The 27,401-nt window shown below is 32.9% G+C and overlaps 4 protein-coding genes and 1 long non-coding RNA gene across 7 annotated transcripts; 3 read left to right on the top strand and 2 right to left on the bottom strand.

Moving 5' to 3' along the window:
• The first annotated feature begins 795 nt into the window (after positions 1-795).
• Positions 796-4,001, top strand: LOC121794333 (putative transcription factor bHLH041). The gene is made up of 8 exons (XM_042192452.1): positions 796-928; positions 1,006-1,128; positions 1,207-1,312; positions 1,411-1,425; positions 1,535-1,600; positions 1,870-2,481; positions 2,689-3,066; positions 3,826-4,001. Exons 1-8 carry the CDS (start codon positions 813-815, stop codon positions 3,892-3,894), a joined length of 1,485 nt encoding a protein of 494 aa, XP_042048386.1. The 5' UTR covers positions 796-812; the 3' UTR covers positions 3,895-4,001.
• Positions 4,002-10,476: 6,475 nt separating this feature from the next.
• LOC121793394 (nucleosome assembly protein 1;3-like) lies at positions 10,477-13,141 on the bottom strand. The gene is made up of 11 exons (XM_042191395.1): positions 12,975-13,141; positions 12,843-12,886; positions 12,659-12,754; positions 12,250-12,342; positions 12,101-12,167; positions 11,970-12,031; positions 11,699-11,886; positions 11,443-11,620; positions 11,318-11,361; positions 10,966-11,164; positions 10,477-10,827 (listed from the first exon to the last, which is right to left on the bottom strand). The coding sequence occupies exons 1-11, from the start codon at positions 13,021-13,023 to the stop codon at positions 10,759-10,761; spliced, it is 1,089 nt and encodes a 362-aa protein (XP_042047329.1). The 5' UTR covers positions 13,024-13,141; the 3' UTR covers positions 10,477-10,758.
• Positions 13,142-16,618: 3,477 nt separating this feature from the next.
• Positions 16,619-17,616, top strand: LOC121796273. The gene is made up of 2 exons (XR_006049724.1): positions 16,619-17,043; positions 17,139-17,616. It is a non-coding gene; the product is annotated as an uncharacterized LOC121796273 (long non-coding RNA).
• Positions 17,617-18,236: 620 nt separating this feature from the next.
• On the bottom strand, positions 18,237-21,169 carry LOC121796272 (nucleosome assembly protein 1;2-like). The gene is made up of 11 exons (XM_042195080.1): positions 21,032-21,169; positions 20,902-20,945; positions 20,667-20,762; positions 20,063-20,155; positions 19,912-19,978; positions 19,778-19,839; positions 19,499-19,686; positions 19,243-19,420; positions 19,113-19,156; positions 18,730-18,925; positions 18,237-18,564 (listed from the first exon to the last, which is right to left on the bottom strand). The coding sequence occupies exons 1-11, from the start codon at positions 21,078-21,080 to the stop codon at positions 18,496-18,498; spliced, it is 1,086 nt and encodes a 361-aa protein (XP_042051014.1). The 5' UTR covers positions 21,081-21,169; the 3' UTR covers positions 18,237-18,495.
• LOC121796271 lies at positions 21,063-26,616 on the top strand. Of its 3 annotated transcripts, XM_042195078.1 has the most exons (8): positions 21,063-21,199; positions 22,030-22,338; positions 22,620-23,629; positions 24,020-24,085; positions 24,192-24,320; positions 24,465-24,515; positions 25,002-25,139; positions 25,251-26,616. In XM_042195078.1, exons 2-8 carry the CDS (start codon positions 22,185-22,187, stop codon positions 26,220-26,222), a joined length of 2,520 nt encoding a protein of 839 aa, XP_042051012.1. In that variant the 5' UTR covers positions 21,063-21,199; positions 22,030-22,184; the 3' UTR covers positions 26,223-26,616. The 3 variants fall into 3 exon arrangements, with proteins under 3 accessions (XP_042051012.1, XP_042051013.1, XP_042051011.1); XM_042195079.1 differs by lacking the exon at positions 21,063-21,199 and having other exon boundaries at positions 21,950-22,338; positions 22,626-23,629; XM_042195077.1 differs by lacking the exon at positions 21,063-21,199 and having other exon boundaries at positions 21,952-22,338.
• Positions 26,617-27,401: the final 785 nt, after the last annotated feature.

The raw sequence follows: 27,401 nt of genomic DNA, 5'->3' as shown, positions 1-27,401 counted from the left end.
AATTTGACCCACAGTCGGCGACCCGCTCTGATACCATGATAGAAATCAATGGGTTTCATCCTAAAACCAATTGGTGATAGGAGGAGGGGCTCATGAGACTTATATACTAGTTTCAGTTTTCTCTTGACACCGATGTGAGACAGTTATATGTTATATTTTTAGTTTCAATTGCCAACACATTGTAAATTTAAATTCTTAGATTAATTCATCCATACTTCAAAATTATCTACATATCACCAAGAAAAACTATGGCCACAACCAAGAAAAACACACACTAAGTTGTACTTGTAACTCATTAATAGAGTCAATTTTCAATAACTTGCAAAGTATCTCAAAGAAATAAATAAAATAAATAAGGAATAAGGACCATTGTGGCTTCCTACATTGAAACAATTCAAAAAAATGAACTTTTGACTAATACTTTTCTTCCTTCCCCTTTCCTTGCCTCACTCCAAAATCAATCCCCACTAAAATACTTTTCATTCTCAGCTTCCTTTCACTTGCTGAATTAATAACCACAAACTTATCTCACTAGATCTCTTCACACCTGACCTGAATTGAATTTCATTTGATTAATTAACTAAATGGCCCCCCCTCTTAATTAGTCACTATTTTAAATTTCAAATTTATAAACCATCTCACCACCACCAACCCCATCCATCACACATACTTTTCAAATCTTCCCTCCATTAGTGTCTCCATGGATGGATACACATCCCTACATACATATATACATATAGATAAACATGGTGCATCTAGATGACTTCCATGTATAAGAACAAGATCACCGGCACCGCCAGAAGCAGTCGTTGATGGACTCCATATTTCTACTCGAAGAGGGCGATCGTGCTGCCCTCCTCGAGCAAATGATGCAAGCTCTTGGCTGTGTTTACATCTGCCTTAGGGCTTATTTTTCTCCACCTTACAAGTCAGTCCTCTCTCTCTCCTCTCTCTCTCTCTCTCATGCATTTTTAAACCTTTATGTAATTATGAATTTATGAACAGTTGTTTAAAAGGGTTGGATGGAATCTACCATGAAGGGAGAAACCAGCAAACCACATCTCATGGAAGCTTTGTCAGGCGCCTTTTCGATGTATATCGAGAAGCATCCACCTATGTTGATGCCGGGTATTTAATTATCCGACCTCATGAGTTCTATTTTCTAGATTTTTCACTCCTGAGACACATGAGTTTTTTTTTTAGCAGGCTAATACCGGGGATTGCTTTTGCGAGCAATAATCCATTCATGAAGTTGGAATTGCATGAATTTCAAAGCCTAATTTCGAGTGATTTCCAGCTTCAATTTTACCAAGTTAGTGTCTTAATTTCTTCATAACATTAAAGACAATGATTTCAAGAGATGATTATTTGCTAACTATGGTATGATTTTCTTTACATTGGTGATCTCAGGAGGCAGGAATTAAGGTTCGTTCGTTCTTCTTCTTCTTCTTCATTCGATTCTCTAACTTGTGGCATTGTTTACATGACATCATTCTGAACATATATACATACATGTGTATGTTATGATGAATAGACGATTGTGCTCATGGGCTGCGCCACCGGAGAAATCGAGCTCGGAATGTCAGATAATCACAATCAGGTAATCAAATTCGTCAACACCATCCCTTAAACCCTTCAGATTAATTGGGTTGGATCAGCCCTCCTTCAAACTAAACCAAATTTGAAGCTTAGATATACTGTTGGTCAGTCGTTTTCTACTGACCACATATATTATGGGGTCTATTAAATTCCATCTTATAATTGGCAACTTGTTCTCATAAAATGATAAAAGTTAATCCGTGATAAATGCAGTTCAGTTCTCTATATATTTATATATATTTGCTTAGGCAAAAATAAATTTATTTTCAGGTAGACATAGAAGCGGCGATGAAGAACATACTCCAAACACATTTCCCAAACCAACCACCTTCGTCTTCGTCTTCTTCTCTTCTCTCGGTCTCAGTCGACAGCCCAGAGTACCCGCCTCTACTCTTCAACATCCCCACCACCACCGCCGCCCCGCCCCTGCCTTTCCTTCCACAGGAAACCCTCATCAGAGAGCCACCAACCACCACCGCCGACGCCCACGACCAAACCAGACAGATGCTCAGCCAGTTCCGACACGCCCATTTCCCCTCAATCGAGTGCGAAGACGCCGCCATGACCAGCGCCATTCTAGCCGTTCTCTCTTCTCCTTCCACCTCCACCTCCTCCCACCGCCCTCCCAGAACGCCAAACATCTCCACCGCATTCAGAGCCTACCAACCGAACTTGCCGGCGCGGCGGCGGAGCGCCGCGCCGGCGCCGAGCAGGTTCAAAAGAGCCATGATGTTCTTCAATAACCTAAACCACAGAACCCGGCATGATCAATCCCTCCCCACCGCCACGCAGCTGCACCACATGATCTCCGAGAGGAAGCGCCGCGAGAAGCTCAATGAGAGCTTCCAGATCCTCAGATCCTTCCTCCCTCCCGGAACCAAGGTAATAGTCACTTAATTCCCATGAGTTTTAAAAATTAAAAATAAATTATTACTCTCCCTTCGTCCCACTATAATTAAGTTTCAAAAATAAAACTATTACTCTGTTTAACTCAATAAATATCATATTCTTAAATCTCATAAACAAAAGAAATGTCACACATATTATCACTCATGATGTCTTTTGGTGATACTCAAAACGATGTTGCAGAAGGACAAGGCGTCGGTGCTGAGCAGCACGGTCGAGTATATGAGCTCGTTGAAATCCCGGGTGGCGGAGCTGGTGGAGCGCAATCGGATTCTTGAACCGCGGATTGATTCGGTGAAGAAATCAGAGAGTGGAGGGGATGAGGTTTGGAGTGGAGAAAGGGTAAGTGTGGAGATCTCTCGGTCGTCTTCGACGTCGGAAGCAAGATTCTTGGATTTGAGAGTGAGAGTGAGAGGAGAATCTAGCTTGCTAGATTTGGTATCTAGGGTGATCGAGTTCTTGAGAGGGCAAAGTGGTGTGAGTTTGACCTCGGTGGAATCGAATACGAGGTTGTTGGATTCTGTTTCAGTTCATGCTGTCATCATCACACTCAGAATTCAGGTAAATTTTCTGCTTCTCACTTGTTCATGGCTGCATGCATGCTTTCTCATACTATATTATTTCATCTTATATTTTCAGTGTTCTAAAAATGTAGTAATTTTTAACATATTCAAAATGGATATGATTACTCAAAAATATGCATGTAACCACTAGTTAACATAAACTAGAAGAAAATATATTTGTAGGGGCTAATTTTTTATTTTATTTTAGAATATAGTACTACATCATTTAGTGATTCGGATCATCTTTAGACTTTTATCAATAATTTACATAAAATAGAATAAATTTAAAGATTCTATAAAAAAAAGTTGAAATTGGTAAGGATTTTTAAGCTCTTAGAGCATCCACAATAGGTAGGACTAACTTGTACACACATGGCAGCAAGGAGACGCTTAAAATTCTTACCAAATTTTTTTTTATTCATACAACTTCATCGATTTTTTGTTATTTTGTGTTAATCGTTCTACAAAAACCATCGTAGTCACAATAAAAACATACTATAAAAAAATGGTCATTAAATTTTAAGTTCAAAATTTAGAATATATAGTCTTTGTTTTAGGTTTTCTTTGATTCGTTTAAGATTTTGTAATAATTAGTGCAACATGAATAAGATATGCTTTACGAAGTTACCCGGAAATGAATCTTAATTTTGTGACATGCTAATATTATAATAAGTTAAATGAATTTGATGATTATTGAAATGTTGAATGGATTAATATAAATTGATTGATTTTGTAGACTGTATATTGTTTTATGCAGGGAGATGAATTTGACGAGTCTGGTTTCCGAGAAGGTGTGAAAAGAGCCGTTGATGACCAACCGAATTGACAGTTTACAATTTAGACCATTCATATTTCTTGCTAAAATTCATGGACCACTTTGTGTCACCATTTAATTTTCTCCTCCTACCAATTTTGATCTAATTAAAATCATTGCTTTTCCCATGTCTCCCATGTATATCTACCTATTTTAATTTTACGATTTTGTAGTTTTTTTATAAAGAAATTGAGAATTTGAAGTTTTAAGTTTGAGATTTTATATTTTTATCAACATTATTCTCTCTCTTACTTTACCATTTCTCCACTTTAACTATTTATTATCATTTTTATAAAATGGATGCAAAAAAGTGATCGGGACTTCTAAAGTGATACCGAGGGAGTACTCCACTTACTATTTTATCTGACTTATTCAAGATGTCATCAATATGTTTTTAATTTATCTCAATTAAGATATCTTTTTGATATATTGTCAAAAATATATAGTAGAGATATTTATCAATATTCAAGTATCGTCTATTGACTGTGACATTAATTTTTACGAGTATTCATACCTCAAAAATGTTTTAAAATTCTTTAACTATAAAAAGTTGAAGAATGAACTTTTCTTGCATGTCACAAAATTAAGTGATAATATTGAATGTCAAATTATATTTAGAAAACTCATCAAAAATATATAGTAAAGATATTTATGAAAAATATGAGTACGTGATAAGTTTATTAAAAATATATACCTTTCAAGGTATTGAGGGTATTTTCGTCCGAAAAAACTTAGAAATAGTAAAAAAGTACTTCGATTGATATTAATCCATAGTTGACAGACTTCAAATGATATTTTCAAAGTTTACGGACCTAAAATGATACTTTGACAAAATTCGTGGACCAAAAAGATGTTCCCTCGTTAGAATATGATTTCTCTTTTTCTTTCCTTATCAAAACACTTAATTATATTTTTTAACTCTATATACTCCTCCTGTTTCCAATAATAGTTCCCTTTTAATATTTTATTCCATCAGCTAAAATTAATCTATTTCTTTTTTTTAATACATTTTTTTATCTATTAATATAACTAAAATACTCTAAAACAATTTAGACTTGCTGGCATTGTCCCATCAATTCTTCTAGAAATCACAAGCTAAGAACCCTGTGAATTGTGACAAATCATTTCTTTTTGTTTACTTTTAATTTTTAAAGGCGTAGACATGTAGATTAATAAATAAATATAAGAAAAAATCATTTTATATCTATAATTGATCAAAACCGTCATACATGTACGAATAACGATTTTTATTAACTAATGTCAAATGATTGCGGGTTAAGTAATAATTAAATTTGACTTATAGTATTTCTATTGTACCTATGTTAAATTAGAACTATCATTCAGGTTTCAAATAAGCAAATTAAAGCAGCCAAATTTATGCGGCTAGTGGTTCAGTTTAGTATTTTATTTATATTATTTAAATTAATAATCTTTGTTTTGTACTATGTATTTGCTCATAGATAAAGTTTTATTATGTTTATATATGTTGCCGATCTTGACTGATAGTGTGATGATACTATTACTTATATGCAGACTAATTTGAGATTGATTATTCCGAAATGGTCAAATGTAAAAAATAATAAGTACATTATGAACTTTTCAATTACAGTTCATAATGGAAATATTATAATATCATAAGAATTAAATTCCCTTGTTTAATTTAATTATTTGAATTTCTAGAACGCTCTCTGAAAAAGAATTGGTGTTATCAACCTTGCGACATTCTTGCAAAAACTTACTTTCCTTCTTTTTTCCTTTTTTTATTATATTTTTGTCTCTTTATTTTGCTTGTTGCAAGTACATAATTAAGTCTAGCAAATTTTGTACATTATGTAACTAAATAAGTAAAGTGGCTGAAATACGTGTATTTTAAACATTAATATCTACATATTTTCAAGTAGAAAATCTATATATCTTCAAACAAAAATTTGCATACGCTGCTGAAACAAAAAAATATTCTCATTGTCGGACATTTCTTTTGTTTTTTTCTTATTCTCACATATCTCTCCCCTCGTTCGCATTTTGAACCCGGTCGAACCAAAAGCTCGTATGTTGATTATTTGCTTTTATTTGTTACTAATTGCATTATTTTCATTTGAGTTATTAAGTTCTGAAACTCATATGTAGTAGTTTAATGTGTAATATAAGCTGTTTTTATGTTGACATGCATACAATGGCGGATCCAGAAACTAAATATCGTGGGATTGAATCAAATACTAGTAATAATGATTGAAAATAATTATTTAAATCAATTATTTTTATAAACATATATTTAAATTTTAATAATTCATATGAGTATCTATTCTGAAAACAACGTACTTCTTCTGCGTCTTTTGGACACAAAATTTTAAAAAAATATTTAAGTAGAAAATAATAAAGTACTAGGAAATAAGATTAAAGAAAGAATCAAATAGATAATAAAGCAAGATAAATTTTATTATATTTTGACAAAAAGTGACTTACTCTAGTTGGAGGTGCTAAAAATGATTATGAATTGTTTATTGTGGGGTTGGAGGAGTATGCATTTTAGTAACATCCCAAATTTTTAAATATTAAAATTATTTGAATATGAATAATAAGGTTGAAAATTTAAATTATACAATTAAAATTAGAAGAAATAAAAAATATTTAGTTTATATAATAGTACTATGTGTTTATTTTAGATAAGTTGATTTTGATATATAAAAAAATATACCCGCATTCAACATTAATTGAAATTATTAGATGGGAATATATTTTTAATGGACTTTTGAGAATTAATACAAATAAATAAAAAATCAAAGCATATTCTAAAATTAAATACTCCACATAATTCAAGATATTTAATCTTTTAAATTTATTTATTTCGATAACAATTTAATTGTAGTTCACGAGGTAAATATAGGGGGAAGAAATAATAATGACGATCTCCATTGTCTCTCATCTCCCTCTGCGCAACCATTCATCTCTCTTCAAAATGAAAATTTGGAAGAACTCTTCTGTATTCTCACCATCTCGACAACTGCCTCCCCTGTGTGAGGTGGGGCGAAGAAAGTAGCTTTCCGGCGGCATGCCGGAGCCGGTGGTGGGGTCGGCCGACCCCACCTGGATCCGCCGCTACATGCATATATTTTTCCTTATATTAGTAACAAAATGAATTAAGAATATATACTAACTACACTATAATTAGCTTCCAACAACTAATTAAAAAGTGCGAAATAAATCTGAATCATAAGATTTATAGAGTAATCAAATGGATTAATGAGATTGGGTAGTAGTAGTACTTAAAACTTGGATACTAATATAATCCACTTATTTATAGTATGCAGGAGTATTATTATTATTATTATTGTGAAAGTGTTAGTTATTGAGAAAGAGGACTAGTTGATCAATAAACACAAAATAAAACCACCCAATCCCAACCTATATATATTGAAATTGAGAAAAGACAGCAGCTTTAAATGTGGTCAACAATGTAGACAAGTATTTTAAATAAATTGAATTTAATTGAATTGAATTGAAGGGGCATACCTAGTAGACTAGCTTTTTCAATAATTTATAAGCCTAACTTTGCCTCACCATTTTGAGAATATATATGTCTATGTCACAATCTTTATGAGTTTTGTAATTATATCTAATTGTTTAATATATATATATATACCTGGTCTTCTAATGTTTTACAATTATGTCCAATGACATTTTTATACTATTTGAAAAGTCTCAGGTGGCCGTCAAATTTCCATATGAGAAGAACAAAGCATTGAATTTTAATATTTCAATATACTATTAATATTTTAGTGTTTCAATATATATGAAATTAAACGCCTATATATGAACATAGCTAGATTATTATTACAGTTTTCAAACCATGCCCTCGTTAAAAAGAATTATTTTCTCAAGCTAAGGAAATGATGTTAGGGTGAATAGAACATGTGATTGTAAAAATATTAGTCAACGTTTCATTTTTACTGTAAAATTATGCAAAAAATTTCGACATGACATTTTAAGTTAAAATTGAACGTTCTGTACCTTTCTATAATGTCGAGATATTTTTGTATTAAATACTAAAATAATGTGGATAGAATCAAATATTGACAATAACAAAAAAAAACAATAATACTATCACATATTGTGAATGCATTAAATAAAAGTAGTACTAGAATTGCTAGTGTGTACAAGTGAAGTATGCATAAAATGAAATGGCACTTCCCATGTTGATTCAATTTTGGTTAATAAACACTAACATCTTATGTTTCCCACAATAGAAAGTGTTGAGACCTTTTTAATTAGTCTCCACTGTGGGAAAGTAATTTAAATATACCTTTTTTAAGTTGGAAAAAGACAATCCCAAATTAGGTTGTTTCACATTATAGTGAAAAATTACACATACACATACTATTTGTCATATTTGGTGGATGTTCCCACCTCCCACTGTGAGAGAGTGTTTGGATCCTTCCTAACTATTTCTATTAAATAATGTATCAAGGAAATAAAATAAAATGAAAGAGCAAGTGTGAGGAAGATGACTATGTCAATGGAGGTTTTTTATTTTTATTTTTCATTCTCTTATGAATAGTGTTCATGCTATTTTATGTTTTTTTTTACTTATGAGTCCAAAATTTTCCGATTTGATTATAAATGAAGATGTGAAAATAATTAAATTTTTAGAATTCAATTTTGTAAAAAATTTAGGTATTATAATATTGATAAAATATTAAAATAAAACAATAAAATCGTGTTCATTCGTCTCACAATAAGAGTTTTTTTTTGTTATTTTGGTTTACCTCATTAAAAGTTCATTTCACTTTTAATATACTATAGTAGTACATGATAAGTAGGTCAACATTCCACTAACTCATTGTACTCATCTTTTACTATAGAAATACTATAAAAAGTGGGATACATATTCCACTAACTTTTTTCATAAACTTTTATTTACATTTCTTAAAACATATAGCTGAGTTAAATGGGGCTCCAATTACGGGACGAAAGGGAATAAGTTAGGTTTTCGCCTCTAAATAATTTTGGTGGAAAAACTCATGAAGCCAATAAAATATTGTGCAAGTCAAATTGAACATTTTTTTTTGGAGGAGATTATTTATTTATCAAAGAATACTCGTAAAGTTGGTTGTCAAAAGTAAAGGGTGACAAAATAAATACTCGAGGCAACTTACATAAATTAGGCGTTAGATTTAGTAGCTCACTATGTTGCTTTCATGAGTGTCACAATTTTGATCATGAAGTATCAAGAAAACATCCTATATATCGAATTCTCACTATTTGGTAGATGTATCTATCAATTAATAGTCACATGGATAAAATTCTTGTGAAGAAAAGTGGTTTGTGGGATCACATTAATTGAAAATTATGGCCCTCAATATTTCCAGGATTTTTCTTTGATCTTTCTTCATAAATCTCCTAAAATTCAACATTTTCAAAAAAAGAAAAGTTGCTAGCTGGATGCTTTGTAATAAGTTGGGCAACCTAATCATGTGTGTGCTGGTATAAAATAAAACATCCCTTGAGATTGTGAACTCATTAGTCATATAAAAAATTCAAGCAAATGCAACAATGATATAATAGTGTGTGTATGTGTGTGTGTGTGTGATTATTTAAATTTAATTTTATGTACACATAAGCATGTGATTTGGACATGGAGTCAATGACTAATATTCCAGTCCTTAAGGTTAAATAAGCTTATGGTCAATTAACTTCAACATTCAATAAGAAATGTATTATTCAATGAACTTTTGTATATAAATCAAGAGTTTGGGTTTGGTATAGCTTTATAAGTTATCACATTCACATTTATGTATCCATGGTAGTATTCAATAACATCTAATTATTGGAATAAGATTATGCACACACTTAATAATCAGAAACATCAATCTCGAAAACATTAGTAGCTTTTAGATTTGTAGACCGGACGTTGGAATAAAGACAAGAATTAAGAATCCAAAGGAGATTAGGTGAAAAAACAAGAAAATAATCAATAATATATGTACCTTCCACAACTAGAGTCCAGTTAATTAGTAATAAATAAATAACCGGGACTTAAATTGGTATTTTAGTTATATTCCAAATTTATCATAGAAATTAGTTCCATAAATAGTTGGTTGTATTATAGTATGACTATATTTAACTTAATTTTGGTTTTATTTAGATATTTTTACCATGCTCCATAATTGAAATTCCGTTTCTTGTTACCCCTATTTATTGCGTTAGATTTGTTCCAAATCAAGATTTTATTATTATCATAAATAATACCATGTCAAAAAACGGAAATTTTGAAAAATCATACACCATAATTTTAGAACATTATGGTTAAAAAGATGGGTTTTTTAATGGATTATTCCAAAGGGTCCAAAAAAATATAGTACCCCATACTCAAAAACTTGAATAAATATAAGCATATACATACAATTGCCTACGGACAAATACAAATACAGACATCAATAAATAAAAGATTCCACATGCCCCAAAAAAAAGTATAAACAATATGAAAAAAAATGTTCAAAAATGTCTTTGAAGCTTACATTAACACATTTCAGTAGAGATTTTCAAATAAATTTTGAATGTGAATCCAAAAAAAAAAAAGAACCCCAATACAACGACTAAAATTATAAATAAATATATTTCAAGATTCAATAGGAAGACCAAAACAATTCAATAAAGAGACCAGATCAAGCAGTGGACAAGTTAAAAGACATTCTAACTTTAATCACTCTCCAAGGAAAACTAATAAATAAACTTTTCACCTAAAAGAAGAGAAAATTGGAGGGGAAATGGAAAGATGTTTGTAAATACACGAGCATATGGTTGACGCAGAACACACATGAAAAATTCCCACACAAAATGTAGCTCGAGAGTAAATCAAGCAGCTGAGATGATGAAAAACTACTGTTGCTTGCACTCCGGAGGCCTCTCACCTTGCGGACCCTCACCAGCCGGTGCCCTTCCAGTTTTCTAAACACATCAGATCAGTAAAATAATCAGCTTGCAAGCAGAAGAGATATAACCAAGCAGATTGTAATCCACTCAAAAGTTATGCTTCACCTAAAAAATGTGAAACAATAATCTGTAAGAATGTGTGAATTATCTGACCTTTTTCCTGGTCTTGGTTTCTTCTTCATCGTCCTCATCATCATCGTCCTCGTCTTCTTCATCATCCTCGTCCTCATCTTCATCTTCATCGTCATCAATATCATCTTCATCGTCATCAATATCTCCATACTCATCCTGTGCAGCCTCTCCCGTGAACCATGATACCGCATGAGGAATAATTTTATCACGGATAGTAGACCTACAATACAAGAATTCCAGGATTACAAAAGAACCAATTCACAAATTAGGCTCTAGAAACATAATCTTCACGACTTTCTAGACAAAGTCACCATAGGTAGTTGGGCAAAAAAGTTTAATCAATTATCCTAACTAAGAAATTCATTTAACTCACCCAATGTCATAATCATGTTCCATCAGATTTTGGAGCTCTTCAGCCTGACAAAAAAAAAAGTTGTCATGATTAGAAGAATAAAACAGCGCAGATAGTGATTCCGTAACAGGAAAGTGCATTCTTACAGCTTCTTCATCAATATCATCATCGTCATCGGGAACCTGTGGAGGACTGAAGAAGTTAAAAAAACTTTCACACTGTTCAGTTTTTGTGATCGGTTTGGTATTTTTGGATCCTTTCTTTGGTTTCTTCTTAAGAATCTTTTGGGTCAGACATTTTCCTGGAAGCCACTCAATCTCCGTCCTAAAACATGTAATATCAGATCAGAGTTTGGAACATTTTTAACACATAACTATATTTAAAATATGAATAAAGGTTTACCCAATTGCTTTCTCCAAGATAGGTTCATCTTCGTCAATCATATGGTAAGTTTTTGTCAATACAGCATTCTTAAAGTATGGATTGGCAGTGTCAAAATAGAACTCTAGCTTGAAGCCCTTCGGATTCTCTATTCTAAACCATTTAATATCTTTGAGGAATTTAAGAGCTCCCTCATCACGCTCAGAAATCTGGCCAAAATTAACATGAGAAGTAACATGAGCTTTGAGAAAGAACAATAAGGGAAAAAGTTTGATCACAAATTTTAACAAACCTCTTCAGCAAGAACTTCATTATTTTTCATTGCAGTAAGCCAAAAATCAGGAACACCCTTCTCTGCAAATGATAAAAGTTTGAGCACATATTTCTATTTGTTAGACTATTGAAATATTAATATATTCTCACCCTCTTCGTCTGTCTTCTCAGTTGCACCCCCTTCAACTTCTACGTCACCATTCACAATTTCAAATCTCTACATGTAGTTAACACTAAGTGTCAATTGACAAAACAAGAAAGAAAAATTATTGTCCAAACAATTATGTTACGATTCACACCTTTGTATAAAGAGGCTGATACAGCTTCTGGTATTTTGCTTCAAGTACTGCTCTCTCCTCGAAAAATTTTGACTCCAATTCATCATGTTGTGCCTGTAAACATAATCAGACATTCAACTTTATCATAAAAGTCATCAAAAAATTGACTCCAATCCATCATGTTGTGTCTTTACATTCAACTTTAGCAAAAAAGTCCTTCAACACAGCTTATGAGAAAACTCATTCAACAATTTCAAAGCTAGAAAATAATGATCAAAGTTGCATATACAAAAAACAACATACATAGGAGATAGATATACAATCTTTTCAGTTTTCAGCTATCATTTAACCAGACTACCAAAGAGATAGCAAAATAGAAACTACCAAACCAATCACATCATTAAAATCAGCATTAAATTCAGAAACATACCTGAAGATCCCTAAGTGTGTCGACGCGTTTCCTCACATCCGGTGAAAGATTCTCGAGCACATCGGAGTGCTTGCCAGCGAGATCCTGAAGCTTATCCTTAAGACACAAAACAGCAACAAAATCAACAAATAAAAAACAAGCATACACACTATTAACACAATTAACAATAGATAAAGGAACCAACCTTTAAGGCATTAACAAGGCCAGCTCTATCCTCCGCGCTCAATGCTACAACGCAAAATCATAAAATAAACATTGAATTAAAATCAAATTATAAATCAATTAAATTCAAATCGGAGGTAGGGCTTGGACTCACCGGAGCCGAGATCGGCGACGTTAAAGCTGTCCTTGTTGTTGCTGCCCATTGCCGCCGACCAAAACCCTAGCTCGGAAGCAAAAACCCTAAAGAAGGAGAGTGAAAGAGATGATGGAAGGGAGCAGCTGGATTTCAAGGTATGTTTATAGTAAGGTGTCAAGGCCGTGTTTGGGGTTTCAAATTGTTTATTTTGGGATTTTTCAATTTAAAGTCCGGACCATCAAAATCAAAATGTTGTGCTAACATAGCATGGCCCCTACCCATAATAGTACAATTTTTATAATTTAGACCATCTGATCATATTTTATGTAAAAATAAAATTAACAAAATATATGTAAACTTTTAGCGTAGTTGGCAGAGCGAATTAAATAAGATTAAAATGCATATCTTCAAACCAAATTAGTTATAGACCCTCTTATTTATGAACAACCTCTCTAATATTTTATAGTTTGATCAAATAGATCATAGGTAGAATTGTTTGCGAGACTCAAAAAGTACTAAATGAAGAAATCAAGAGATTAAGGTCATGTTTGGTACGCTAGGATTCTGTTTGGGAAAGTAATCTGATTCCTTAAATTTTAAATTCCTGTGTTTGTTTTGATTTTTAATCAAACTGGGAAAATAATCAGAATCCTGAGAACAAGGAAAGTTAGTACAACTTTTCAGGATTCTAAATCCTACCTTTTCTTAGATATTCTTTTTTCCAATTTTAGGATTCTTACATATTTAATGCAATATAGTATAGTTTTATTATTATTATTATTATTATTATTATTATTATTATTATTATTATTATTATTATTATTATTATTATTATTATTAATTACAATGTTTAATAATAATTTAAAATTATAAATTATACTTAATTTCAGTATAATAAATAACTACAATTAAAATTATCATAATTATAACTATATTTTATAATATTTCATAATAGTGATAATTAATAATTTATTAAATAATTGAAATATATAATATATATCGTATAATAAATAATTATTATTATATTTTATAAATTAACAATTAATCAATAAAGTCATAGTGAAATTTTAAATTATAAAATTTATTCAATTAAAATAAATGTAAATATAATAATAATAATTATTATTATTATTGTTATTATATTTATTATTATTATTATTATAAATGAGTATAATACGTAATTATAATTTGCCATTATATTATTATATATTATGGTGGATAATTCATATTTAAACTATCTATCGTAATAATAAATATAATAATATAATTATTATTACTTTGTAATAAATAATTTATTAAAAATTTATATTATTATTCTTTTTTATAAATTAAAAAATAATAAGTATATTTTTAGTTTGGTGTTTAAATTGAATATGAATTTAAAAACATGATATTTTATAAACACAGGAAAGTAAAGTTATTAGGAATAATATTCTCGAAATTCATTTTATCAAGAATCATTTTTCTTGTGCTTTATTGTCAATGCCTTAAAAGGTTATAGTCTACTGCCTACAAATCAAGAAAAAGGAGAAAGCTGTCTTCAACTTGCAAATATTAATAAAGTTTTTTTTATAGTGACATCTCTCATAAATGATTATTTCAATATTTAACCAACACATTTATAAATATAACTGATTATTTCAATTTAAAAACATGATATTTTATAAACACAGGAAAGTAAAGTTATTAGGAATAATATTCTCGAAATTCATTTTATCAAGAATCATTTTTCTTGTGCTTTATTGTCAACTAGTATTAACACCCGTGCTATGCACGGAACATAAAAGTTTCAAATTATAAATACAAAATAAATGAATATCAAAAACCATAAACCATGTTTGTCTATATCTTACACCCAACTCTTACATTAGTACGCACGAAAATAAAGTGGATATACAAAATGCACAAATACACACAAAGTGACAAATGACAAAAAACACTACACAAACATCTAAATTTAATAGACGTTTTATGAGAGATAGATAACAAAGACACATTCAATAAAAACACATGTGTAAGATGGAGAGGATCCTCTGTTGTGTTATACTATAACATAGCGAGGGTTGCTATGGTTAAACGTAACCACTATCATATGAAAAGCAGTAAGATGGTAAAATTTTAAACACGTAGTACTCTAATTCTATTTCTCTCATTGTTTTTTCCCTATTTCTTTCTTTAATTAAATATCCGGTGGGCCAATGCAACTTTTTTAAATGGAATAGCCTTACTACCAATAAACTTGTAGAGCTAATTAGGAATAAAAAAATGAAAACAAATTGGAGAAGGTATTGCTTCTTATTGAATGGTTGTAGAGTTTGATCTTTAAAAGAATTTAGAATCATAGTATAAAGTATCTAAATTGACCAAATGCACATAGTAATAGTTTTTTTTATTTAAACTGAAAATATTGAATGGCTTGGTTGATAGTATGAGATAGTAGTAGTTTTTTTCAAACTTTTTGAAAAAAGTTTCCAATATTGCAACGATGAGAATCGTGAGCAACATTGATAAGTTTAAGATTTTTTTTTATCAAACATAATACTCCATCCGTCCCATAAAAATATATTTACCTTCCATTTCGTTCGTCGCATAAAAATATGGTCACAATCTCATTTATAGAAACTTATCCCAATTTATTACCCATATACACCAAGTTATTTATAACTTATACCACTATTAAAACGTTACTTCAACTACTCTTCCCCTCCTCTCATACTTTACAAATTTTATCTTAATTTCCATAGCATATTATATGCCTATATTTTTATTGAACGAAGAGAGTAATGTACATAAATATAATATTTTAAGAAGCATAAAAGAGAAATAGGAATCAAAGTTATAAAGAACAAAATCTTATCTCATAAAAGAAATCAAAATCAAATAAATTGTAGCTTTCCATACTACTTTTAGTGTCCACAATCTTATCTCATGATGCAAATTATTTTGTCACAATCTCATCCTATGAATATCATTACCCAAACACTATCATTTTACTTAATTAAAATTTTAACATTTCTTGAATATATGTACAATGCAAGTATAGAGAATTTGTTTTTCTTTCATCCAAAATAAAATTATAATAAAATTATCCATATATACCAAGTTATTTATATCTTATACCACTATTAAAACATTACTTCAACTACTCTTCCCCTCCTCTCATACTTTACAAATTTTATCTTAATTTCCATAGCATATTATATGCCTATATTTTTATTGAACGAAGAGAGTAATGTACATAAATATAATATTTTAAGAAGCATAAAAGAGAAATAGGAATCAAAGTTATAAAGAACAAAATCTTATCTCATAGAAGAAATCAAAATTAAATAAATTGTAGCTTTTCATACTACCTTTAGTGTCCACAATCTTATCTCATGATGCAAATTATTTTGTCACAATCTCATCCTATGAATATCATCACCCAAACACTATCATTTTACTTAATTAAAATTTTAACATTTCTTGAATATATGTACAATGCAAGTTTAGAGAATTTATTTTTCTTTCATCCAAAATAAAATTATAATAAAATATTATATAGTTATACTATCTTAATAATAACTTATAAAAAAACTAAATGTCTCAATAAAAAAATATTTAAATTGCAACAAATATTATAATAGTAAGTACCAAAAGGATCGTTAACACTATATGTTTTAATGACTTAGCATAACTTATAATGTATGGCCAAAGACTAAATACATAGTAATTATTTATAATATATAAAATAAAATCAACTCAATTAGAAAAACTAAAAGACCATACTATACTAAATTATTTGGCCCAAAGGGGAGGCCTAATACCTAATTAATTAGTAAACCCTACCCACTACTCTAAATTCAAAAAGAAACAGAAAGGAAGGGGGCGGCTACTTCCCCCCTCAACCTCTCTCTCTCTCCACTGTGGCGCCGGTGAGGACGCCGGCCGCCGGCGCGTCTTCCTCCCTACTCTCTCTCTCTCCCTTGGTCTCTCTCTTTCTCCCTCACTCTCTCTCTTTCTCTCTCGGTCTCTCTACCGCCGGGGACGACCACCTCCGCCGTCGCCGCTGTATACATGGCGGTCTCACCGCCGTCGACCGAGAGAGGTAGGGTTTCCTCCATTTCTTCTTCCTCTTCCCCTTTCTCTTTATTTTCTTACTTTGAAAGCTTAAAACTAACAATCAAGTCTTGAAAAGTGTAGATTTGGATAGATTGTGAAAACGTGGTCGAAGGAGGTTAGTTTCGCTGTGATCGTCGGACTGCCGCCGGAGCGCTGCCGGAAAGTCACCAGACTGCCGTCGCCGTCGCTGGGCAGAATTTCCGAAAATCCGGCAGCTTCTTTACTCACGAGATAAGCTTCACTGTTCAGTTAATGGTGTATTTATATAAGTCTTAAATCTTAAGTTTGCATTTTGTTGGATTATTTGAGAAGCCACTATTGCTCCATAGGAGTTGCCTTTTTTCTATTCAATAGTTGTCATTTCTCAAAATGACAAAAAGGTAAATAAAATAGCTTTGCATTTTCCCGCCAAAAAGGGCAAATAGGTCTTTTCAACAAACTGTCACTTTAGATTAGTATAGATGCCTTAAAAGGTTATAGTCTACTGCCTACAAATCAAGAAAAAGGAGAAAGCTGTCTTCAACTTGCAAATATTAATAAAGTTTTTTTTATAGTGACATCTCTCATAAATGATTATTTCAATATTTAACCAACACATTTATAAGTTATAACCAATCATTCAAGGACATCACTGTTTTTTACTGTGCGTGATGAAAACATGAATAAGTCCAATCATTCAAGGACATCACTTTTTTTATAGAGCGTGATGAAAACATGAATAAGTTGGACATTAAGAGACAGTTATATTTATGAATGTCTTTCAATATTCAATCATTTATAAATGATGTCTTTCAATATTGAATATTTAACCAACACATTAATTAGAAATTTATAATTTATAATAAATTACTAATTTCAATATCACAGATTTATCATTAACATATACAAACAAATTAAGTAGTTTATTGCACAAAATAATTATGTTCAACACTTTATAAGTTTACGCTCTTTATCCATTTTCTTAAAAGTTGTAAAAGATAGTAATATTTCATCACCAAATAAACTCAATAGTTATTAAAACTATACAATTCGATTAAATTTACACATGCATATTGCCAATGGACAAATAAATATTCACAAGGCCAAAAAAAAGAGATGCAAATGTTCAAAAATGCATAAATTATTGTAGATGTTTCAGATGAGATTTCAAATCATATTTAAAACTCAAAAAAACCTCAATTCGACTACAAAATTGGAAATAAATATATTTAAAGATCCAATAGGGAGACATGACCACCAGCAAAGACATTTCTAACTTAAATAACTCTTCAATGAAAAACTAAAATGAAATAAGTAACATCTAAACGAAAAGAAAATTGGAGGGGGAAATAGAAAGTTTCGTAAATACACGAATATATGGCCGACTCAGAACACGCATGAACGATTCCCACACAAAATGGAGCTCAAGAGTAAATCAAGTAGCTGGGATGATCAACAACTACTGTTGCTTGCACTCCGGAGGCCTCTCGCCTTGCTGACCCTCAGCAGCCGGTGCCCTTCCACTCTTCTATGCACATCAAGATCAGAAACATAATCAGCTTGCAAGCAAAAGAAATAAATTAAGCGATTGAACTACTCCTTGTGGAGTAGAAATCACACTCAGCAAGGTCATGCTATGCCGGAAAAAAAAATGTTAAAACGGTAATCAGTCAGAATTTATGAATCAATTAACCTTTTTCCTGGTCTTGGTTTCTTCTTCAGCATCCTCATCATCATCCTCGTCTTCTTCATCATCCTCATCCTCATCTTCCTCGTCATCTTCTTCAATATCATCTTCATCATCATCCATATCACCATACTCATCTTGTGCAGCCTCTCCCGTGAACCATGACACCGCATGAGGAATAATTTTATCGCGGATAGTAGACCTACAATAGGAGGATTCAGGAATATAGATCACGTTCATGCCTTGCTAGACTCAAATTAAGCTTATTGATCAAAATCAAACATATCATGTTTTCATTAGGCTCTAGCTAACATAATCTAGGGTTTCATTAGTTAAGCATAAATGTTTCATCATCAATCCTAACTAAGCAATTCATTTAACTCACTCACCCAATGTCATAATCCTGCTCCATCAAACTTTGGAGCTCTTCAGCCTGGCAAAAATACATACAGTTATTGAGATTTTGAAGAATAGAACAGCAAGAACTAGAGATTCAGTAGTAGGAAAGTGCATTCTTACAGCTTCTTCATCAATATCATCATCGTCATCGGGAACCTGTGGAGGACTGAAGAAGTTGAAGAAGCTTTCACACTGTTCAGTTTTAGTGATCGGCTTGGTATTTTTGGACCCTTTCTTTGGTTTCTTCTTAAGAATTTTTTGGGTCAGACATTTTCCTGGAAGCCACTCAATCTCCGTCCTAGAACATGTAATCTCAGATTAGAGTTTCGAACATCTTTAACACATAAATATATTTGAAATATGAATAAAGGTTTACCCAATTGCTTTCTCCAAGATAGGTTCATCTTCATCAATCATATGGTAAGTTTTTGTCAGAACCGCATTCTTGAAGTATGGATTGGCAGTGTCAAAATAGAACTCTAGCTTGAAGCCCTTCGGATTCTCTATTCTAAGCCATTTAATATCTTTGAGGAATTTAAGAGCTCCCTCATCACGCTCTGAAATCTGGACACAAATAACATGTGAATTAACATCAATAAAATTGGAGAATAAAGCCCAATAACAAAAGAAAAAAAAGATTCATTATTTAACAAACCTCTTCGGCAAGCACTTCATTATTTTTCATTGCAGTGAGCCAAAAATCAGGAACACCCTTCTCTGCATATTATAAAAATTTTGAGCACATATTTCAATTTTGAGAATATAAAGATACTTGATAAATACACTTACCCTCTTGGTCTGACTTCTCAGTTGCACCACCTTCAACTTCAATGTCGCCATTAACAATTTCAAACCTCTACATGCAGTTAACTTTAACGAGTGTCGAAACAAAAAAAAAGTGTCTTGTAGTCGAGATAATTATGTTACCATTCACACACACCTTTGTATAAAGAGGCTGATACAATTTCTGGTATTTTGCTTCAAGCACTGCTCTCTCTTCGAAAAATTTTGACTCCAATTCATCATGTTGAGTCTGTAAACATATGCAAACGTGTGAAGACATTATAATTTTGCAGAATACTCATTCAACACAAACATCAAAAGGCACATTGTAACAAGTAAAGCAAATCATCACATAGCATATACAAAACAAGAGAGCACGTTTGTTTAAAAATTGAGGTCTGCATTAGATAAACATAAAGCAAACAAAAGAAGATACAAATCCCTGCGGAGATGAACAACTCCACAAAGGTTTTAAACATGCATCAAATAGCAGTCATTCACCCAACAAGTAAGCAAATGAAAATTCTCCTACTTCTGAACCTATGAACCTCACTCTCTCCTCTGATGAACCAAGAAGCCATAAACAACTAAACAAACATACACAGACTTCACTCTCTCTCTCTCTCTCTCTGATGATCCAACAAGCCATAAACCACTAAGCAAACATCCACAGTCTTTCAATTTCATATGCATCACTTAATATAATTATAATAAACTTGAAAAATTACACTTGTTATCTTGAAACATGGCTAGAAACATGCCTGGATGTCCCTGAGTGAGTCGACACGTTTCCTCACATCAGGGGAAAGATTCTCAAGCATGTCGGAGTGCTGACCAGCTAGATCCTGGAGCTTGTTCTGCAAACACAAACAATCCCACAAACACATTAGAAATCAGAAAAATAAATCATAGAGTACCATAATTAAAATCAACAAGCGATTAGTAATAATCAGATTAACAATAATTAGCTCAGAGAGGGCAAACCAACCAACCAACCTTTAGAGCGTTAACAAGGTCAGCCTTATTCTCCGCGTTCAATGCTACAAATAAATTTTAAAAAAAACACAGAATTAAAATCAAATTCGCAATCAATCGAATTCAAATTGAAGGTAGGGCTCGGAGATACCGGAACCGAGATCGGCGACGTTGAGGGTGTCCTTGTTGCTGCTGCCCATTGTAGTGAGACAAAAACCCTAAAAACGGCGGGTGCGAGAATATGCTGATAGGTGGAGAGATGGTGAGAAAGATTGGACGGAGATGTGTGTAGTAAAGTTTATACGCTATTTATAATAAGGTATCAAGGTCTTGTTTGTTTGTTTTTTTTGGGTTTTTCAATTTAAGGTTCCCGGTTTTGTGTCGCACTATTTAATTTATTTTGACCACTACTAACAAAGCATGGCCTGGCCCATGACATTTTTTAAATTTTGGTGTTTTATTAATTTAGACCATATGTTTATATTTTGTGTAATATGAATATGAATATGAATATGAATATGAATATGAATATGAATATGAATAAAGTAGCACTATGATTCAAGCCCTATTACTTACTGCTCTTTCTTAAACCCTTGAGCAGATAAAATTGATAACAAATAAAGTACTATAAGATGAAAAGAGTAAACTATTAGAGAGTATTTTTTTATTAAAAAAAATTAAATGATTCAACTACTTTAGGGAATCCGAAAAAAATACGACTAAAGTATTCGAGACACATGGTGCACATCTTAATTACTTACTAAGTTACTAATTTCAATATGATTAATTTTTAAAACATGCATGGTTACTTAGTGTCTATAAATAATTAATTATTTCCAACACTTTTTTCAAACACTTGATTTCTATTTTAGTCTTTATAGCTCTTATTCCATTTTCTTAAAAGTAGTTTTTTTTTTGAGATATTTTTCAAAATTAGTATTTCTATTTCTATTTACAGTAAATTTGTTTATCAAATAAGATAGATTTTATTTTCTTGTAATAATATTTCAACTATTTTAATAGTTTTTAGAAATAAACAAATTGATTAAATTATTAATTACACATTCGTTATTATAAAAAGAAAAATGTGACGATCATTGAAAATCTCCATTATCGTAAAAGCTTCAGCTTCGGCCATCGCTTTCGCAGGCGCCGCCGCTTCACTACTCAGTACTCAGCCAGCCATTCCATTCGGCCTCCGTTACTGTCACAGAATCCGACACCAAGCGACGTCGTTTGAGGGTCTCTGAAGTAGTTGAAAATTCTCTCTTTCCTAACAATAGAGAGAGGACTTTGCCGCTTTAATGGAGGACTCGCCGCCGCTGCACAGATTAGTCCTAAATACACCGGAAACCGCCTGTTCTTTCCCTCCGCGACGTCGCCGGCCTCTCCCCAGCCGTACTTGTGGCGCGCTCCTCCAAATTATCTCCCTCCACCGCCCCCAGCTTCGAGTTAAAGGTATTGCAGGGGATTCCAATTCTTTTAATTTAGTGTCATGTTGTGTATGCTTTCTATCTGCTTTCATTTTAATTCCGAGTCTGAGAAGTGTTTATTTGTTCTAATTGAGTAGAAAGTAGTGAAAATTGGGGGGGGGGGGGGGGGGGAGTTTTAATTTTTCATTATGTATTGCTTGTTTGCACATGCTGAATTAGGGTTTTTTTTTTATTTCTAGGTGAAAAAACCCTAATTTAGGTATGTTTGTTGCCTTTCGTGAAGTTAATTGTTGTGTTTTGAATCAGAGCCAGTGTGTGAAGAAGATGGATCTATCACTCATGGTCAGGTTATTTCGACGGAGATGTTGGTTCCACTTCCTAATAGCAAGGGATCAGAGGATAAGGTAGCTCAAGAAACATCTGATGGGGAGGGTAAGGAAAATAATGGTGTTCGGGATTTTGATGGTAAACATGAAACAGGATCAAAATTGCATCAGCCAGAGTTGGTACGAGACAGTGAGAAGCAATTAACCCCCCCAAATGAAATTAGCGTCGAGGACTACATGATTGTTGAAGAAAAGGCGGATGATTGTGCTGCTCGGAATGCTAAAGAGTTAGAAAATGTGAATAGCATCCTTGACATTGAGATGGATGATATTGGTACTTTAAAAAATGTTGAACTGGGGAAGGATTCTTGTTTTGATCAGTTCAGTGATGTTTTTGACTCTTGTTTTGGCTCAGACGTGGCTGTTGAGTCATCAGAATCCAGACTGCTCAGCCAAGAGAAAGGCTCTGTTTCGGAGGTGAATTTAGTGAAAAATATGGATTATGAATTGCAGATGAAGGAGATGGAGCTAGAGAAACTCATTTTTAGTTCTGGCAATACAGAGGGATCCTTATGTCAAAATGCTGGAAGGATTGAAGAAGGAGAGATCTCTGGGGATGCTGGGAATGCTGATGCGTCGTTTGATGCATCACTCAGAGGGGTAACGTTAGAAAATTCACCTGCTACCAAGGGTTATTTTGATAGAGATAAACTCCTCTGTGAGGACACAGATAGAGGATGCCAGCAACACGGAATGTCCAATCCACAAATAGCCAACGTAGCAAATATTGCTAGTAATCCCAAGGATGAGAAGAACAGATTACCTGCTAGACAATTGCGAGATTATCATGATTTGGATGTTCTTCGTCCGAGTCATATGAAGACCCCCAAACGTCGTGATACACCCTGTGGTTTTGATAACAAAACTCCACCTGGAAGAATCCTTCCAGAGAATGCTGCTGAAAATCAAACTTCTATTACCACCGAAATGGTATGAATGTTATGACTGTTCTTCCAGATTTTAGTATGCTAGCATATGTTCTAGCTTCATTTTCTGTTTTGTAGGTTGCATGTCAAACAATTCCCATTGAAAGATGGATTGAGGTTATAACCATGAAAGATGGCATCTTAGTTAGGCTAGTATTACAAGTATCATACATATTACCTTAACAATTCATTTTCTTTGCGTTGAGACTTAAGTAGAGAAAAGAAAATGGAGAGATTGAACTAATATTATCCTTTCGGGGCTCACTTGTTTCAAACTTTGGTGGAGTGTCAATCTACTAAGGTTTCTACATTTCTGATTTAGCATACACACACAATTTTTGTCATAGTGTACTCTCCCAGCATGAGCTACAATCTGATGTGAAAGTTTATGCAGGATGAGAATGCTGGCAAAAATAAAAGGAAGAGAATTGTGACCGAGGAAAGAAAAGCTAAGAAAAAGGTAATTAAGAAAAATATATTGGACTAAAAGTGTATCACACTGCATCGACCTTTTTGTGATATGTGGTGTCCCCACTTCATTTATCTAATGCAATACTTTTTTGCAGAAGAAGGAAAGAATTAAAAGGGCAGAAAAGAACAGAGAACTTGGGGTTGAGAGGTTAAAGCTGCCAATGATAATGAAGCCAAAGCAGAAAGGGTATTGTCGCCACTATCTACGTGGGAGATGCAATGAGGTAGTTTGGGATAATATCATAATATTCTGTATTGTTATCAGCTTTACTTTGTTGGGTCATAGCTAAGTTTGCCATAACACAATACTTAGAGGAAATATCTTTGTTGAAACTTTCTCTTACATCCTTTTATTTTTTATTTTGCAGGGCAAAGATTGCAAGTTTTCACATGATACAGTTCCCTTGACAAAGTTTCAGGTGTGCTTAACTAGATTTCTGTTATTACAAGATATATATCTTTAACTAGTTTCTAAAACCTTGATGATCCGGTAGTATACTAAATGCAATCTTCTTAATTTCATGAATTTTTGTCTTTTTGAATTATGTTATATGTAAAACCCTGCTTTATTTGCAATATCTTACGGAACAAGTGGGGTTTGCATATCTGAGCGACTGATCTTGAATGATAGTTGTTAATCTCTAATTCAGATGATTGTCTAATTTCACTTTTCATTCTACCTGCAAGTTTTCTTTATTCTCTTCCTGTAAACACGTGATTTAAAATTTTAATCTACAGAGCAATCAGTATCGATTTATGATAAAATCAATGGCCGTAGTCTGTTGGAGATCTTGCATGATTTACTCACTCATGGGTAGTATAATCTGTCATGTAAATCGTGCTTTTCTGGAAAACCATTATTTTAATTTATAACTTCCAGAACTGAACATGTGACTCTTGTACAGCCATGTGGCCATTTTGCCCGTCACACTTGCATGAAAGGAGATGATTGTCCATATGACCATCAGCTATCTAAATATCCATGCACCAATTATACAAATGGTTTCTGCAATAGAGGTTCTGAATGTATGTTTTCACATAAGGTAATGTTTTCTTCTACTTCTAAGCTTTTACTTACGGCTACTTGCTGCCGTTCTTATTTGTATCTATACTTCATGCAACTGAATTGTGTTTTGTGTAATTAATCATCTCAGATTCCAGCCAAGAGTTCTTCTGAGACCCCAAGTGCCTCCAACCATGGTTTGATTTCTCAGCCCCAAACATTGCCTGGAAAAGAAGGATCTCATCCAGTGTTGAAGGCCGGTAAATCTGAACTGAAGTCCCCATCAACACCGAACAACCAAAATTCTACCAGACCCATGGATAGTTTCAATGCATCTGATCAGAAAGTTAACAGTAGATTAGGCTCCGCCACAAACTCTGCTCAGAGAGCACAGCTAGCTTTGAAGCCTGTTCCAAGGACAGGTAGGCCAACACCCAGAGGAGTTAGCTTATTGAATGCGGCAGTGCCACTTGATGACAATGGTAAGGAAAAACGGGACGGGTCCTCGGTAAAAACAATTGATGGCAGTGTTGCTGTCAGCTGTAAAGGGGCCCTTGAAGTGGCAGGTCCCAAAAGTGAGTTGAATCCAAGCAAACCGCGGGGAATAAATTTTCTCTCCTTTTCCCAACCTCCTTCGGATGAATCAAGCAGTAAGTTTTTGTCTAGCTTGCTTCCCACTTCTAATGATGGGACAGAGAAGCCAGTCATGTATGATATAGGCAAAGGCAATTTTACTTGCTTGTCAGACGAAGGTGCCGGAACCTTGAATGTTAGGAGACTGAACCAACGTGATACCAACCTAGTATCAGACGTAAAGGCTAATGAAACTCCTCCGACTGTACCCCGGATTGCAAATTTCTTGTCGTTTAACAGAGCTCGTTTGGATGCATCCACTTCAAAGGAAAAAGGAATTCTTGATTCTAGTAAAAGCGACACTGCTATGGCGTCTGTTAAAAAGAGACAGAGCACAAGTGAGCTTCAGGATATCACCGGAACACCTTCCCCCTTCTCGCGTGGGCAAGGTGCAAATTACTTGAAGGCTTTCCAGTCAACATTAGCAATTGCTGCACAGCTTGAACCTGATGTTAAAGCTGGATTACCTCATCATCAACGGATAATTTAGAAGTACTACTTAATTTGGCAAGCGTTACTTCATCCAAAAGGTATGGAATCTGCTTGCTTAATCAATGATGTGATGCATATTGAATTCTACATGACTGAGTGGTTAAAGCAGCGAGGGTTTAGCCGAGTGGAGTTCGTTCGTACAGCAAGCTTGCTGTCGGTGCTCGTCATTCGAGCGTTGGAGGTGCTCTTTGAGTTCCAAGCGTTTGTGAGCAATAAAAGGGATCCTATTTTTTGAAAAATTCAAGAAAACCTTGAGTTATAAACTGTTGAAGTATTTTGGATAAATTTATATACTGGGCAGTAAATAGTAGTAGAAGAGAAATTAAATTTCGGGTTGTTAATAGTTACCGTTGCCCTATTATTAATTTTAGTTGATAATACTATTCGTTTTACTATTATTAGTAAACGTGGGAGCATTGCACTATTATTAAATGCTCGAACATTGCATGCATGATCCTGATGTGCCAATCTTGATTGGATAAGATGATATGTTTTCGTGTTACTCAAAATTTAAAATTAGTACAATACATAATTACATATACTCAATAATCAATTGAACGGGGGAAATTTGATGGAATGAGTACTACTACATATATAAATTTGATGGAATGAGTACTATTACATATATAATAAAAGGATAAATTGTTAAATAAATCATACTCCATCCATCCCTAAAGAGTATGCATTATTTTCTTTTTCGTCCGTCCCCACAGAATATGAACTTTCACTTTTGGAAACACTCTTCTCTCTAATGAGGTGAGACTCATTCTGTACTAACAATACTTAAAAAACTTTCTCTATCTATGTCTCTCTTACTTTACCAATAATGCATTGTCGAACCCAAAGTTCATACTCTTTGGGGACGAAGTGAGTAATAAATGTTCATATCTTAGTCCATCCTAATTTTTTAAAAACCAGAAAATTAAATTATGAGAGATGAAGTTTTTGTAATTATCATATCGGCCTTATTTCTGGCAAAATATGTGATGATGTGGCAACCAATTTTAAACACATGGAAGTGATTCAACTATGTTAACTTGCTTCTTAAGGATGATAAATGTTTATGTGGTGGATGACGTGTTTAATTTGACACATTAACGTATATTTCGCCAGAAATGAGGCATATAAAATAATTACAAAATTTTCATCTTTCAGAATTTAATTTTTTAGATTTTGA

The sequence above is a fragment of the Salvia splendens genome, chromosome 3 (assembly GCF_004379255.2).
Source record: "Salvia splendens isolate huo1 chromosome 3, SspV2, whole genome shotgun sequence".
Classification (NCBI taxonomy): Eukaryota; Viridiplantae; Streptophyta; class Magnoliopsida; order Lamiales; family Lamiaceae; genus Salvia; species Salvia splendens.
The sequence above is the reverse complement of the archived record's forward strand: the minus strand, read 5'-3'. Positions and strand labels throughout refer to the sequence as shown.

Excerpts from the sequence above, each read along its gene's own strand:
- LOC121793394 (XM_042191395.1), bottom strand. The coding sequence starts at position 13,023 with ATGGGCAGCAACAACAAGGACAGCTTTAACGTCGCCGATCTCGGCTCC. Across the intron at positions 12,343-12,658 it reads ACACACTTAGGGATCTTCAG|GCACAACATGATGAATTGGA; the intron begins GTATGTTTCTGA and ends TTATGTTTACAG. Across the intron at positions 11,165-11,317 it reads GAACATGATTATGACATTGG|GTCTACTATCCGTGATAAAA; the intron begins GTGAGTTAAATG and ends CTTGTATTGTAG.
- LOC121796271 (XM_042195078.1), top strand. The coding sequence starts at position 22,185 with ATGGAGGACTCGCCGCCGCTGCACAGATTAGTCCTAAATACACCGGAA. Across the intron at positions 23,630-24,019 it reads CTTCTATTACCACCGAAATG|GATGAGAATGCTGGCAAAAA; the intron begins GTATGAATGTTA and ends AAGTTTATGCAG. Across the intron at positions 24,516-25,001 it reads TTCCCTTGACAAAGTTTCAG|CCATGTGGCCATTTTGCCCG; the intron begins GTGTGCTTAACT and ends ACTCTTGTACAG.
- LOC121796272 (XM_042195080.1), bottom strand. The coding sequence starts at position 21,080 with ATGGGCAGCAGCAACAAGGACACCCTCAACGTCGCCGATCTCGGTTCC. Across the intron at positions 20,156-20,666 it reads ACTCACTCAGGGACATCCAG|ACTCAACATGATGAATTGGA; the intron begins GCATGTTTCTAG and ends ATATGTTTACAG. Across the intron at positions 19,687-19,777 it reads ATGAAGTGCTTGCCGAAGAG|ATTTCAGAGCGTGATGAGGG; the intron begins GTTTGTTAAATA and ends ATTTGTGTCCAG.
- LOC121794333 (XM_042192452.1), top strand. The coding sequence starts at position 813 with ATGGACTCCATATTTCTACTCGAAGAGGGCGATCGTGCTGCCCTCCTC. Across the intron at positions 929-1,005 it reads TATTTTTCTCCACCTTACAA|TTGTTTAAAAGGGTTGGATG; the intron begins GTCAGTCCTCTC and ends ATTTATGAACAG. Across the intron at positions 1,129-1,206 it reads TCCACCTATGTTGATGCCGG|GCTAATACCGGGGATTGCTT; the intron begins GTATTTAATTAT and ends TTTTTTTAGCAG.